Here is a 15,552-nt window from a genome sequence, read left to right as displayed (position 1 = left end):
CGTTCGCTTCTGTAGAAGAAACATGTCATTAGCAAGAATTTAGTAACAGCATCATAGGAAATTAAGTGAAAAAGGTAATGCTGCTCCAACATCAACATGATGGTCCCATTGGTTGCATAAAACATCAAATAAGGGGTTGAAAATGAAAGCAGAAGATCCAATCACTACATAAATTCAAACTCTTTGGCCAACATAAAATGTTCTACAACTGCTAAGTATGAGAGCCGGGGAAAACAACCGGCAAATTCAGAATTTGAACTAAAATTCCATCTAGAAAACTAATATTTACAGGGACAACAATTAGGATAGATAGCCAACGACAAAGCTCATTGTGCACTACACATCTTAATTGGAAATGTGTATTCAAATTAGCATGATCTGGATCAGATGAGCATAATTAAAGCAACCAAAAATTGGTCCAAGGATCCAAGCGCTCGTCAGGCAGCATTCTGATAGCAATATGGACTCCTGCAAAACAAATTTTTGCGTCAGTTGATAGAAGAGTTAAACAGAAGAACACGGATGGGTTTGAACATCTTGTAGAGTTGCAATAGCAGTTGAACAGAAACGGTCTAGCTAGACAGACTTGGAAAATGCATTTGTAAGTCTACATCAACGATGATTCATTTTCAAAGAAACCCAAATTTAGTCCACTCTCCATACTCCATCTAGATGTAATTGCCTTTTTAATCCTCTTCCCTTCCTTTGCGCTTCGTTAGAAGGCTGTTTAGGCTCATACTAATTCTTTTATGTTTTCTCTACCACTACTTAAAGCTTTGAGAAGTGAAAGCAAAGACACATTAAGTACCTGACACTTCTTCAAATGGATTAATATTACTAGTAACATGGCTATTGCAGAAGACGCGAAGGATGTGAACTTATATGCAATCTCTCATGCTAACTAAAGAAACCAGAAACATCTACGGCTTAAATATAGCAGAAAAGCAAGGCCAATTAGGGGAATGATAATTACAATTCGCAGTGTGTTGACTTGGCTGTCCGGAATCAATTAGGCTCAACTCCATATCATGAGTTGCAGACCAACCAGGTTCATATGTTTCAAGAAATCCAATCTTAGCCTTATTTGGAAGATCATGTGGGTGGACAAATGGAACTCCCGGTGGCCATCCAATCTCCATTCTTATGTTTGTACACGGGCTATCAAGTGACTGGATATGATTTTCACAATCCTTTAGGGTGCAGAACCTCAGCTTGATGCCCTTTTTATCAGCTATATCTTGAACTCTCTCTTTGAGAACTCTTTGTGCCTCCAATCTCAACCTCTTTGAAGGTGGAAGTGGTTTAGATCTTGAGTTACTCTTCCTCCTCCTCATCATGGGCTTCATAGATCCTGTATCAGCATTTCATCGATCCAAGGACCTGTTGTTAAAAGCTTCTACTAAGGAATACTAGCAGAAAGGAGCTTAATTCAATGTTAAGAAAGTCCAGACAACAGTAATACATTGTCTGAGGACTAGTTAGAGAAACAATCAAACCTACTTGAAAAAATGGCAGATCATTTAACACAAGAAGTTGTTGTAACAATAAAAAGGCATCGTTCGTTAGTTCTCTTTTTTTGGGTCAAATCTTTAGTTCCCTTACTTGAAACTGTAAGCTTCTGGATACCTTCTTCGCACTGATATAGGAAAAAAAACTAACAGAATCCGGCACCTTTTAATTTATAATTTAACCAATAGAAGCTGCTGTATCTACTTTGACCATGTTTGATCAGTCGTTTCTGGATACTTGAGATAGTACCAGTCCTTCAGGTCCTCAACCAGCAAAATAAGACCTTTCACTTTTTCAAAAGTTGTATTGACTAAGCTTGTCACAAAATTTTTTATCTTACTGACCACAATCATCTACGATATTATGCTTTATTGAGGCAAGGGTCTAACGAAAAAACCTAACTTCAGAAGGGGTAAGAATGGGTACACAGCACCCTTCCCGGATCCCGCTTGTGGGATTTTGCTAGGTATGTTGCTGATGTAATCACATGATACACCAGTTTACACCAGCTTCAGCCAACAATGTGCTTTGGTTCTAAATAAATCTTCATTTTTTTTTTTGATAACCGTGGTGTTATTGGGCAGTGGAGGATGTAGAGTAGAAGGTGTGGGTTCCCAGGAACCCACACCCGCTACCGTAAGGCTTAAAATTACATAGAAAAATCGCCAAAAGTTATAAATATTAATAGGTGGGAACCCATAACTAAACCAAGGGATAGCTTAGTGGCAGGAAAGGAGCCCTTGGAAACCCTCAAGTTTAAAATTCTGGATCCGCCTCTGTTACCGGGCCAGCTTTCACGCACCTCGACTAAATCCATGGGATAGCTGCCACCTCCCACCAACAAGAAATACCCGGTAACTCTGTCCACCAAGGCTAGGATAGATGGGAAGAATCACCTAGTGTTTTTGCCTCTGCTAGGATCTCAGATTCTCAACCACTTCATTGAACCCTAGGCCACACCCTTGGGTGCAAAATCTTCTTATTAACAACCAAATGCTTTCTTTCGGATGTTAAGGAGAGGAATTTGGAAGGAAAGTAAATAAAGATATTTTGAAGATACAAAAATAGAAGATATTTTGAAGATACAAGCAGCTCCTCACATAAAATTAAAATAAATTTTATCCTTCTTTTTGGTTTTTGGTGTAAATCTGCATGCATAGATGCTCCTCAAGCAATTCAAGATGTCTTAGATTCCTTGTAAAAAGAAGGTAAGCTGCTTTTGAGGTTCTTTTCACTGATGTCACACCCATATATACAGGGATCTTACCATCCTCAAGAAAATACTTTTGTTTAGATGTTTATTTGCGTGGACTCATAAATCATGCTAACTCTAGCAACTAACATTATTATTAGACTTGCAATTTCCAAAAACAATAGAAGTTTCAAGATTATGAACAACGTTCTTTGCTAATTAAGCTATCAACTGGCACTCCAACTGAAAACATTAGGGTGCGCCATCCATGAAGGGCAATTTTAGTTCACCTTATCCTTATCATGTTTACTAATTCAATTAAATGAAAAAAGATAATAAAAGAGAACACGTAAAAGTTCTAGCTTTTCATTTCCGTACTGATAAGGAAACATGAAAAGAAAAGGTGCCATACCTTCTTGGGCTGTGGGAAAGTTGAATGTTGGGAAATTGTTCCTGTTAAGCAACTGATCAGTTGATCTTTGCATGAAGTCGTCAACCGGTACCGGAAGCTGGAATTGATCATCAACTCCATGACCAGCAGCCCGCATCTCTGAACAATTGAGGTTGGTCATTGACTTGGGCATAAGTTTAAAAGAAAGCGAACATCGTCCATATATGCCACCCTGCTGATTACCAATGTCTGTCCGATGAAGTGCAGGGCTGATATACCCCGCAGTTGCCTGATATAAAGCAAGTCCCGGATAAACTATTGCTTCTTGAGGGCCAAGATCACCATCCACAAGAACCCAATGACCATGAAAATCTCTCACATGCAAACCAGGCTTATCCGACTTAACAATCGTAACAAGGCTTCTGTCAACCTGATGTTCATGATCTGAAAAAATCCCTAACTGACCATCCTCTTGTGTTGTCAGGCCATGATGCTGAGCACCCTGAAAAGATGGCCTGGCATGACAACAAACTGACAACACAGATGATGATGTTTCTCGGTTTCTTAACGGAACATTATCAAGTATTTCAGTAAACGGAGAGCTACGCAGATTCAAATAGTAGCTAATAGCATCCAATATATCTCTCGCTGCTCTACCAAGCAAAGAGAATATATCCGACAAACCAGCAGGAGGAAACTCAAACTCAATATCACTACTGGATACTATAGGAGTAAGCCCTGGTCTGAAATCATAATTTTCTTGCCATTGTTGAGGATCAGCATGATAACCAGAGGTCTTACACCATTCACGAGAATCGTCGGAATGAATAACATCGGCAGGAGGATAAGAGGGTTTGTGTTGAAAGTAAAGCCGGGCAGACTCTATACTAGACCTTAATAGAGCTCCATCACTTGTTGATAACTGTATAATGGCAGCTGAATACTGAGCCAATGACTGTGACAAAGTCGAAACCGATAACTTGTACGAATCAGAAGGAAGACCTTCTAATGGTATCAAATCACTGAGCTTCACACGACCCAGAGCTGGCAGGCCATTACCTGCCATGGAACCCTATCGATTTTTCGCTGCTTTTTTACGCACAGTGAAAGAGGCCTACGGGATTAGGCCGGATTCCGAAGTTCGAAGCGAAGAGAAGAGTGGTCGTTCAGCTGATCGCCGGTGACCCTGAAATTGTTGGGTTGGGTTGGGTTGGGCTGGGCCCATAATTGCAGCCCATTCTTGTTCTGGACGGAATTTGGGCCCTATACATGGACAATCGTTGGAACCTGTTCGACCCGAATTGAAAATATTTAAGCTATACTTGTAGTGCGAAAAAAAGGCAAACAACATAAAATCTCGACAATTTGAAGCTTAATTACAGAAAATCCCAATATTTTGCATAATTATTGAAAATATTGATTTTGGTTATGTCGAGATACATAGCTCTAGATACATTCAACGAAGATACATTTTTTTCCTTTGTAAAGATACATAATTTGAGTGATTTCGGATAGATAGTTTTTAGTATTATCTTATGGTTGTAGTATTATTTTTCAGACTGTACTAGATTATATGCATTTATAATTTGTGTTTGTTATACTGCTATTATTGGCCCTAAGCCTCTCTACTTCATTTCATTTGTCTGCGTACACTCTACCCTCCCCAGACCCCACTATGCAAGAATACATTGGGCATGTTGTTGTTGTTGTAAAAATACATAATTAGCTCCCAATATTTTTTTAATATTTCGATTTTAAGTCTGTCAAAATACATAATACATCCAACGAAAATAAATTTTTTCTTTGTAAAGATACATAATTAGCTTTTGATATATTTTATCCAATTTTGGATCTGTTGAGATCCAATGATACATAACTAGGTCTCGTATGGAGAGAGTTGCATGAATCGAAAGCAGCCGCTTATAACTTGCATGTATTTTACAATTGGATTTTGCATTACTGACATGTCCAAATACAAAACTCCTCATACACAGGTTGGCACCAAATTGGATCTCTTTCTTGTTTTAGAAACAAACACACAGCCATTTCCTTTTACCTCTCCGAGGAAGACCTCCGCGTAAAATGTAGCAGCAGATAGAAGGAGAAAATCATTCTGGTTCATCTGCACTTTTTGAAGGTTCTGAACGTCTTCTCTTGGATTCATGACCACCCAACTGCAAGGAAAAGCTGATGTCTTCATCAGAGCCTTTTCTCAAAGCTGAAAGATTCTCGTATGCTGACTTATCACGATGATCATCTTGATTAGCCGGAGGTTGCCCATTGAAGCTGGGAATGAATTGATGTTCAACGCTTGCATCAAAGTTGATCCCGCCTTCTTCCAAGTTAAATGTAGCTTCCATAGGCGAAGAGTTTATATCAGGGCCACCAACGCCATCTTCCATGGGAATTTGTTGAATGTGAAGCCCAAGAGGCTCTATTTTGTCCTTTGGAAGCATTATATCAGGAGGTGAAGAATCCCCAGCTGTAGAACCCACCATTGTGGCAGAGGCAGCTCTCTGTTCTTGTACTGCAACTACACCAGTGATAGACACAGACAAAGTTATTGCATGCCCTCAAAGAATTGAAGATTTAATCAGAAAAAGAGAAGACTCCGACGAAATAATAAATTTATCGGAGTAAGTCCTATACAAGTGCGTAATGGAACCTACATCACTTTGAAGAGACATTATTTTGTCTCCATGGATTGGGATTATGAATGGGAGTCAGTTTTAGTTCTGTTCCATCTTGTGGTGCAAACAATAACGGTTAGCAGAAGGGATGGAATTCACTCGCTTTATATCCTATACACATTATACAAATCAAGAAAGGAATACCGACCACCCAAATAAACGTCAGTAGAGGAAACTGAGCATTGTCATTTCAAGATGGACAAGTCATTATATACAGGTGTTATACAGGATGCCTGAGCATAACAAACGCATGTGCTAACCACGGGATACTAATTAGTAATTAATTCTACAATGCAGTTTAGCATGGCTTCTTGGAACTCCTGTTCACAAATTCTTCAACAAATGTCAATCTACAGACTGCTAACGGTAAAAGAGATGGTTAATTTAACCTAGATGTCAACCAATTAAAAATGTTCACTTTGAGAAAGATAATTAGCCAACTGCCTCGTGGCTTCTAGTAGTCCAATTAGTATTGTTAGGTCTAACAACTTGCAGTACATCTCCAAAGATCTAGACATCCATTGAGCTTCTTAGCTTCTCGTCCACTCTAAAACACGCATATGTTTTTCCTTCTACAACCATCCCTTTGAAAAAACTTGGGATTTATCACTCTCAACATCACATACTAAACGTAGGCCATTTGCCTGAAAGGCAAATTGGAAAGTGCAATGGTAAAAGATGATATATTTAGGGGGGGAAACACATCGGAGATTTGCTTTTTATGCATGTAACCAAAAAAAGAGAAAATTAGCCTTGCTTTATCGTCAGAAATCAAGTACTGCAGACCACAAACCTCTTAGAGCTTCATCTTTTGTGATGATATCAAGTTCAAGGAAATTGAGCAGGCGCCCAAGGTCAACTCCACTAGTCCAGTTTTCCGGAGATTGTCCCACTTTTAGTTTAAGCCGTCCCCTATTTGCAGTTCCACCCCAAATAATACCAATTGGTCGGGGTTTCTCCCCATTCTCACCCTTTAAAACGATTAAACTTCCACTGTCTCCTTCAAGGTCGAAAGTCTGCTGGTTTTCTCCATTGACAAGAAAATCAGTCAAGAAGCAAATCCCTTTCTCATCATTGTATTCAAGGGCATATGCCAAGACAGTTCCGGTAGTCAATCCAGAGCTTCTTCCAACCTTCATCACTTGCTTTCCAATGAGACTACTAATAGGAGATTGCAAATCTATAATTTTGACATCTCCAATTTCCCCTATGCCCTTTACAGAAGTAGTAACAGAGGTCATATCAAAATCATCTGTGAAAGGGATGAACGCACCATCTGCCCTCACAAATGTCTCTGCATGAGTAATCAATTCCACATTTAGAAATCTTACCAAAAACGATCATAATAATTCTACAAGAAAAATAATAATTTTAACAAATTATGAACCTTCAGGAGCAGAGCCGATAACATGGAAGTGAGCAACAACAAACCCAGTGTATTCCCACTTAGTGGGGTCTGGGGGGGGTAAGATGTACGCAGTCCATACCTCTACCTCTGATGAAGTAGAAAGGCTGTTTCCGAAAGACCCCCGGCTCAAGGCACAAGATATCATGGAAGTGAGCAAAGAATAATTTTCATCTAACATAGTAACAAACAAAAATGAAGATTTCTAGCATGGGTTACACTTGCAGCTAGTTCTACCGTAGCAAAAGGGATCCACTCCATGATATGTTGTGGAGATAGAATGACAGTAAAATCACATGGGACAAAGAGACATTGTCCAACACATTCGTTTATAACTGGTGGTGTGCGGACCAGCTTGCGTGCACCTCGACTAATCCCATGGGTACATGCTACCTCCCATCAGCACAGGTACAGGTACAGGGTAATTCTCTTCCCAAGACTTGGACAAATGGGAAGAAATCACCTAATAATTTTCCCTCAGCTGGAATTTGAACCTGTTCCCAACCCACTTCATTGATCACCAAACCACACCCTTACATGCTTGAATGGAGGTCTATTTAATTAACAAACCAAGGAACAATGTTTTATGATTATGTTTCCTACAACACCAAAAGTTCCTTTTGGAATCTTAAGATTCCACTTTTTTTAACCGAGAATCCCCTAAGGCAAATGGTCAAGACTCGGTAGATAATTGCTCCTCCTCTCCAGCTTTCTCCACTTAAATACCATACTTTTTCCCTACAGCACGGTTAAAAAACCCTGGCATATATATGACTTACCTACAAATCACGTGTTACACTCTTACCCTTAGTCCATTTTTTATCAAGGCCAAGAACCAATCTTCAGATTCAATTTAATATTTATGTCAGAACTGAAACTCTTACAAACAGTACATTTTGAACAGTTAACAAAACAACTCGTATATATCATTTTACTATATTTCATTTTCATACAACACCTAATGGATCAATACATGGAATTTGAAGTGAGATCTCCAATAAATGTTTGCATACTTTTTTCTATCCGAGAAATGATAGATAGGAAATTGCTGATGGAGAAAAGAATAGTATCACAAGATGTATTTACCAAATCATAAGGCGAGGCATCATAATCAAATATTCATTTAGCGAATTTGAATAATAATAATTTGTAGCATCAGAACATTCTTTCAACATCAAACCAGAAAAGAAGATAACAAGAAACACTTAACCTGGATTTATGCCAGCAAATATGCCATACCAGAGGTCGTCTCTGATAAAAGATGTAGCTCTCTCCACTGAACCCAGATATACTCCAGGTCCAAGTGTTGGAGGTAAAGGATGGAACATTTTCTGATTTGGGTAATCTAAGTCAACAGCAACATGCCGGTTTGTTAGGAAACCAACTTGTCGATTACCTGATAGGCTCCTCACAATAGCACCCAAGGTTCCATATGTCTCCTGGCTTGCTACCTGAATGTTTCCAATAAAATGTCGTGAATTAACATGTACATCAGATGACAAGCCGAACAAGCAGTTCACATCTGATTTCTTCTTCATTTTTTTTTTCGATAACCGTGGTATCCGGGCAAGCTTTCACACCTCCACTAAATCCATGGGATACCGCCACCTCCCACCAGCAACAGATACCATACCAGGTAACTCTGTCCACCAAGGCTAGGACCAATGGAAAAAACCACCAAGTGTTTTTTTGTCTTTGTTGGGATTTGAACCTGAGGCTCAGGTTCACAGTCCACTTCATTGACCACTGGGCCACACCCTTGGGTGCTACATCTGATTTCTTTTGCAGACTCTTTAGTTGTTTATATTCCTAAGATGCAGCTTAAAATGTTTGGAGATCTCAACAAAGAAGCTCAACCAACTTGTTGACAATAAAAGCTTTCCCTGCAGTCCCTTAAATGTATAACCATGCTAGAATGCAATTTAAAATGCTGGAGATTTTAAGGAACTCAACTGATTGATGACTTACAAATTTACTCAGAAGGGATGTGAGTCTAACCTAACAGTGGAGAAAGGTTTCTAAAAATGCCTTTGTGCACATATAAAGTTTATGGGCTCTTTACAGGAAATCTTCCATTTCTTCCACCCTTTTCAAAATTATTTTGACGCTTTTTAAGAATATAAGACAGGCATACGTTGTCTCTAAACTCTCTACTGCAAAGTTTCAGAAAGTATGGTAAGTGTAAACCTAGTTCCAATACTGAATGATAAGCACTTCAGAAAAATACAAAACATGCTCAGAGGCAAGAAAACAGATGACTCCAAGGATCTGCCATACCCCAATTGCTGTTCTATGCAAGATGCTTAGAGTCAAACAACTACGAACTCAAGAAAATAACGATACTATTACAAATTTTCCCAACCTACCGGGATTTGAAAAGTAATGATGCATTTTCTAGGACTCTGCTTAGACTTTAACTATCATGTGACACTCATAAAGCCTCAATCACAGCATCCTTGGCGTACAAAGTTGTGATAGAACTACCTGAGATCCTGAACCAATATAGGGGTCACTACCCCGCAGGTCATCGACTATCTCTGTGTACAACTGTTCCTTGGGTGTTGGCTCTGGTGCACCAAAATAGGAGAACTCAACCACATCCACTTCACACCACACACCTCCAGGACCCTGATGATAAGTAACATATTTAAGCATAGAGCAAAATAAGGACTAAACGATGTAAGAATAACATTTCTTACCAAGTGGATTCTTTGGGCTCTAATAATAGTTGAATTCAAATAATTGAACAATCCCTATCGGGAGAGGTGTGGAGGAGGCATACAGTAGGAAAAAGAAAAGAAAATTAATGGAGCAAATTCCATCATCTTTTTTTTTAATTTAAGGAAGTAAACATTTCATCATCTTTCTTTGTCCTAATTCAGGAAAATCTTCGGTGCGAGGGTGAAACAAATAGGACATAATATAATTAGTCATCCTTTTGATCACCTCTAAAGCAGTAGGTAGACACTGAATTGGACTAAGCCATTGTTTGTGAACTTTCCGGGATACAAAAACTAGTATTGCTGGTATATCAGTCAAAACACCACGTCGAATACGAAAACCAATTGCTGTACCAAGACTGTAGCAACGCAAGAGTTTGCTATGAGATGCCCTTATAGTCATGAGATCAAGCAAGGTTGTTGCTCGCTGCCCCTCGGGCAACCGGCCAAGAGTTTCTGGCAAAACCCCTTTCTGAAGATTCACAAAATAGTTTGCTCTCTCTTCAGCAGCATCATTTAGCCGACTAGGCCAGGAGAAGTATGCAGCATTACTCTCAGAGTGTTGTCCAGCTGAAGCATAAGGTTGAAGTGTTGGTGGACTAAGTGAAGGAAGATTAGAATAACTGCAACAGTACTTTTCAAGATCTAAGGCTGACTCCTCAGATGGTGTTGAACCTGAGCAACGGGTTCTTTTATTTAACCTTGCGCGATCCATATTTCTGCTTATAGTTGAGAAACTTGTTATTAAAAGTCCAACAGGAAGCAAACCAAAAATTCAACCCAAAGTCTCACTTTCAAGGACAAGATCTTTGCTATCATAGAGGTATGCTCTAGTAATCTATGTCAAAACTTATAAAGAAATAGTCGTGCTAAAACCAAAGAGAACAGCCAATGCAACAATTAAGCAGAAACTCCAAGTAGTTTCACATGTTTCTTTAATTGAAGCTCCAACGTTATTGAAAAGATTTAGCAAATATCAAGTAAATTCAAAGTCTTGAAAATGAAAATGAAAATGAAAATGAAAGTTAGGACAGTCAATAAGCACATATATACTGAATATCATGTTGTTAACAGCACCAAAGGAAAGACTGAAAAAAGATCCAAAAATGTAATGAACTATAGAACTGCTGGTTGTGAGTAACTTTATAACTCAACTCCAGTACCAGTCATGATAACATAAACTCTAAAAAGTGCATGAATCATGATCATCAAATATGTTATGGAACCAGATAAATATGGCAAGATTTTCTTTTCTTTAGTTATCCACAGCTTACGACAAATTTCTCTTAGCTACTTTAAAATCTGAAAGAATGAGCTTCATAAGATGATTAAACTGCCTTAACAATCAACATGACCCTAATAAATAAAGGACCTTTCCGTCTAGGCCAGGTTTCGCGCACCTCGACTGACTTTACAGAAATAGAAAATAAGTTCAACAACTATAATCAATCAACAATCAGTCAACTACACTTGAATCACAAATTAGTTGAGGTCCAATATATCCTGTTTCTCCAACAACCAAAACAAAAACAAAAAGTTTTCAGCCAAACATGCTTAACCAAGTAAAATGAGCAGAACAAAGAATAGAAAAAACGAAAAGAAAAGCTCAGAGGAAAGATGGATAACAAATATAGAAAATAAAGAAGAAAAAGCACTAGCAAAGAGTTGTTCTTGGGACAAAATATATTGATAAAGATTGTGCACAGTACAAATTGAGTGAAAAAAAATTAATGAAGTCCTAAAAAACACCAAAAAGAAAAATGGGTGTGTGAAGATAGCTCTGCATGAAGAAGAAAAAATGAAAGAAAGACGATCAATAGTAACAGTGATGGATTCTTGAAATTAAAAAAAAAAAAAACTGAGATTTTTTTACCAGAGATAGGCAGCAGGCTAAACTTGATATGATGAAATTGGGAAAGGAAAATAAAAAGCTGCAAACATAGTCAAACCCACGCTACGCCATGAGAGGCCCCAGTGTTAAGTGTATTATATTATATTAGTACTTTTTTTTTCTTTCATTACCGTATTGAGAGTGTGACAAATACTATGTTGTCCATGAGCAACTTTGGAGAAGTGGAGGGGTGTGGGGGAGTTGGGGAGGGGGGGGGGTGGGAAAATTTTTATTTTTATTTTTTTTAAAAAAAAAAAGTAAACAACATAAAATGCAACAGTTTGGAGTTTAGTTATAAAAAATTTTGAATAATTAATGAAAATTTTTATTTTGAATCTTTTGAGATACATAATTAGCTTCTGATACATATACATTTTTACTTTGTAAAGATACATAATTAGCTTCTGATATATTTTTTCGATTTTAAATCTGTCGAGATACATTATACATCCAACAAAAATATAATACATAATTAGCTTTCGATATATTTTTAAAATTTTGAGTCTGTCGAAATACATAATTAGTTTCTGATACATTCAATGAAAATACATAATTAATCGAAATTTTTGTGAATACTTTGTAAGGGTGGAAATTTGTGTAAATATAATAAGTTTTTATATTATTAAGGCTTAAAAAAAGGAGGTGGGGAGTGTGTATCATTTGCGGGCCACTGAATAATCAAATGGGTTTCCTTTTGGGCCTTCTTTTATGGGCCCAATTTGAATTTCAGGCCTCATAAGGCCATCTCTCTCTTATTGTATATTTTGGGGGACGGAATTTTATTTAATATGCGTATTGTATGTTTTCTTTTTGGAAATAGTCTTGCTACTTCTCCGGAGATAGTGGTATGAACTGCGTACATCTTACCCTCCCCAGACCTCACTATGTTGGAATACACTGGGTTTGTTGTTGTTGTATGTTTTCTTTCAAGTAATTTGTAAAAAATGTTAGGTTTGTATAACTAGTAAGTTTACAATTTAAATATTTTCGTTTTCTCTTTAACGACACTCCCTTATAGTAATGATATAGATGTTTAAGACCACAAAATAAGTTTTCTTGTTAAGAAATTTTTATAAACGTTTAACTATTGCTTTAGTGTATTAAGATAGGCTAACATGGTAGTATTCGGTATCGGCTTTGGCGAATATGTAATGCATAAGATTCGTTAAGGAGGGATGTGTTTTCTATTGTGACTCATTTTTCATTCATTGAGTTAGAATCGAGACATTATCAATTTCACCACAATCCTTAATAATGACGTATGTCCTTTCCTTAATTCAATATCAGCACATTCATAATCCGGATTCTCACCTCATAATGCCGTTAACGAGGGAAGCACTCACTATCATAACGTTTTTTTAACTCACGAACTCGTACTCAAAATCTCTGACTTTGATTTTTAAAAAATGGAGGGATTATGTGGAATTTAATTCCTAAACCAATACCACATTCACAATGTACCAAGCACAATGAACTTTATTGATTTTATAATTGTTACATTGGATATCAACAACTTGAATAAAGAATGGTGAAAGCTGTAAACAAGGGGAAAATGCACATATAATAGTAAACTAAGATCCTTCTCATCAAACTTTTTATGAGAAAGATAGTCATCACTCCTTAACATTTATTACTACTACTAGTTACATAAAAATATTGGAGCTAAAACGAATATTTTTAAAAGGTTGAATAATATTGTTGACAATATTAAAATTAAACAACATATAGATCAGCCAATTCCTCATATGAATCAGAATTAAGGTTGTTGGGATCAGCATTTTCAAGTAACCAAAGAAGATGATCAAAAAGCACAACTTCACACTTAACTGAAAGATGATCTTTTTCACCATGTTTCTGGTTTGATTTCTCTATAAGAGCATTCAATAATGGATGGCTCAAGTATTTTGATTTTATAACATATCTTCTTCTTGAGTTGCCAACAAGGATTGTCTCAAAATCTTCTTTATTACCTTGATTATGAGATTCCACATTCCAAAAATCTTCTCTTGTAGACTTGGACCTTAAACTACTATAAGATGAGCTTCTTCCTAGTTGTCTTGACAATGTCTTACACTTCCTCAATAACAAATTTATCTTCTTCATCTTCTCTTAAATCTCCCTCCCTTCTTGCTTTCATTAATTAAGCAACTTAAATATGATAAATATTGCTAGATGGATAGGTGAATATGGTTGACATGTCATTGTTTTCTGGTTATTGGGGACCTAAATTTAATTAAATGACAAAGACAAGCTATCTTTTAGTCTTTGTTTCAGATAGGATCTCAAGTGTGTGTGTTTATGATCAAGATTTTATTCATTGTGTCTTTGGAGGGAAGATAAGTATGGCCTACTCTAATTAAGGTGATGTTAGTTGAGAGGTAACTAGTTAGCTCTTTAACCAACTAGGAATATTAGGATTGCTTAGTGGAGTCCTCTTGTGTCTTATCTCTAACATATGTAATCATAGGCACAAAAAATGTAAAGAATAAACTTAAGAAGGCCTTTAATCCTTTTATGGTCTATGACTTTTAGGGGGGGGGGGGAGTACGTAGCTTTCAAGATATAGGTTCAGCACAATTCAATAGCAATTAACCTTGAACTATGTATAAGTTTATGCACAACTTAATTTTATCTTAAGATTCAAACTCGTAAAGTTCAAATCATGAATTTATCTCTTATAAATCTAAAGAAATTTGATCTCGTTCTATGGTTTTAATAATGACTGCCGATGTGCTTTTATCCCAAACCTACAGCTGAGCTCGCCATCCCATTTCCCAATGTCTTTTTTTTCTCTGAACATTTTCTGTGTTGTCAAATGTAATAGAGCTCGTATACCAACGATGATGAGGTAATTGTTTTAGTGGGCACCAACAGATGTTGGATTAGATTACATCCTGAATTTTTTAATCAATAAACAGGCACTAAAGTGGCCATGGGTTAATACAAGTACATCCAATTCACTGTACGATTATGTTTTTCTCTCTCATTTTGACTGAATATTTTTATTGTTTAGTGCTTTCATGCGTAATTCCTCCAATATCTTTGTCGGTTTTATAAATCCGTGTCGTTCTACATGCCATTTAAGTGGTCACTACATGCATTATTTCTAAGGAAAAGAAGGAATAACTAGTAGATATTGTCCAGACTTTTTGTCCTATTTCTGGAAACTCTTCTTGGAAATGCCAAAGCATTTGCTGATAAGGCAACCACTTGGACAAATAATAGACAGCTCAACGAAAACAGCTTCTGCAATTGGTTCACTTGTACGAGAATCCTACCCAACAAAACAAAATCGAATCGATTGGGACACAACTATTTTATAAGCTACTATTGTCTTTGTAGGTAGATAAAAGAATCACTAAATGGGAGAATCAAACACGCCTACTGTTTGTCTCATACATAATAAACGCAATAAACTTCAGATGAAGTTACATTCTACCTACAAAATTTCATTGCTATCTGATTATTTAACAGATAGTGGCCAGATCATAAAAGAATAGGTACGCTTTACCTGCGCAGTGCTGGTAGAAGGGAAACAAACACACCTTCATTCTTAGCTTCCAAGCAAAACTACAACTGGCAATTTTTGTTTTTCCGTTAGGAGAACAAGTTGCCACAGTGCAAGAGTAAATCAAATGGTGTCAAGCTATGTTGCTCAACTCTTCAAAAATGTCAATGGGTGTGTGTCAGATTCTCAAAAAGTAGTGTATTTTTAGAGAATTCGACAAGAGTGCAGCATCAAAAGTGAAAGGTC

At 37.1% G+C, this 15,552-nt stretch overlaps 3 protein-coding genes across 3 annotated transcripts; all 3 read right to left on the bottom strand.

The window, feature by feature from the left end:
* Positions 1-143: 143 nt before the first annotated feature.
* Positions 144-4,385, bottom strand: LOC107878896. Its single transcript, XM_016726066.2, has 3 exons — positions 3,114-4,385; positions 974-1,351; positions 144-468 (listed from the first exon to the last, which is right to left on the bottom strand). Coding segments are annotated over exons 1-3 (1,425 nt in total). The 5' UTR covers positions 4,159-4,385; the 3' UTR covers positions 144-466.
* A 494-nt stretch (positions 4,386-4,879) lies between these two features.
* On the bottom strand, positions 4,880-11,991 carry LOC107878898 (protein NARROW LEAF 1). The gene is made up of 6 exons (XM_016726069.2): positions 11,781-11,991; positions 10,134-10,626; positions 9,672-9,815; positions 8,398-8,638; positions 6,576-7,076; positions 4,880-5,625 (listed from the first exon to the last, which is right to left on the bottom strand). Exons 2-6 carry the CDS (start codon positions 10,620-10,622, stop codon positions 5,201-5,203), a joined length of 1,800 nt encoding a protein of 599 aa, XP_016581555.2. The 5' UTR covers positions 10,623-10,626; positions 11,781-11,991; the 3' UTR covers positions 4,880-5,200.
* Positions 11,992-13,256: 1,265 nt separating this feature from the next.
* On the bottom strand, positions 13,257-14,081 carry LOC107877446 (auxin-responsive protein SAUR76). Its single transcript, XM_016724095.2, has one exon. It carries the CDS (start codon positions 13,899-13,901, stop codon positions 13,512-13,514), a length of 390 nt encoding a protein of 129 aa, XP_016579581.1. The 5' UTR covers positions 13,902-14,081; the 3' UTR covers positions 13,257-13,511.
* Between the last annotated feature and the right edge of the window lie 1,471 nt (positions 14,082-15,552).

This window comes from Capsicum annuum, chromosome 7 (assembly GCF_002878395.1).
Source record: "Capsicum annuum cultivar UCD-10X-F1 chromosome 7, UCD10Xv1.1, whole genome shotgun sequence".
NCBI classification, from domain to species: domain Eukaryota; kingdom Viridiplantae; phylum Streptophyta; class Magnoliopsida; order Solanales; family Solanaceae; genus Capsicum; species Capsicum annuum.
This window is presented reverse-complemented; position numbering and strand designations above follow the sequence as displayed.

Bases quoted from the DNA above. Each gene is read 5' to 3' on its own strand.
- LOC107878896 (XM_016726066.2), bottom strand. From the start codon at position 4,158: ATGGCAGGTAATGGCCTGCCAGCTCTGGGTCGTGTGAAGCTCAGTGAT. The intron at 1,352-3,113 runs GTATGGCACCTT...ATGCTGATACAG, and splicing joins CTTTCCCACAGCCCAAGAAG to GATCTATGAAGCCCATGATG.
- LOC107878898 (XM_016726069.2), bottom strand. From the start codon at position 10,622: ATGGATCGCGCAAGGTTAAATAAAAGAACCCGTTGCTCAGGTTCAACA. The intron at 8,639-9,671 runs GTAGTTCTATCA...GGAAACATTCAG, and splicing joins ATATTGGTTCAGGATCTCAG to GTAGCAAGCCAGGAGACATA. The intron at 7,077-8,397 runs GTTAAGTGTTTC...TTACTCATGCAG, and splicing joins ATTTGCTGGCATAAATCCAG to AGACATTTGTGAGGGCAGAT.
- LOC107877446 (XM_016724095.2), bottom strand. From the start codon at position 13,901: ATGAAGAAGATAAATTTGTTATTGAGGAAGTGTAAGACATTGTCAAGA.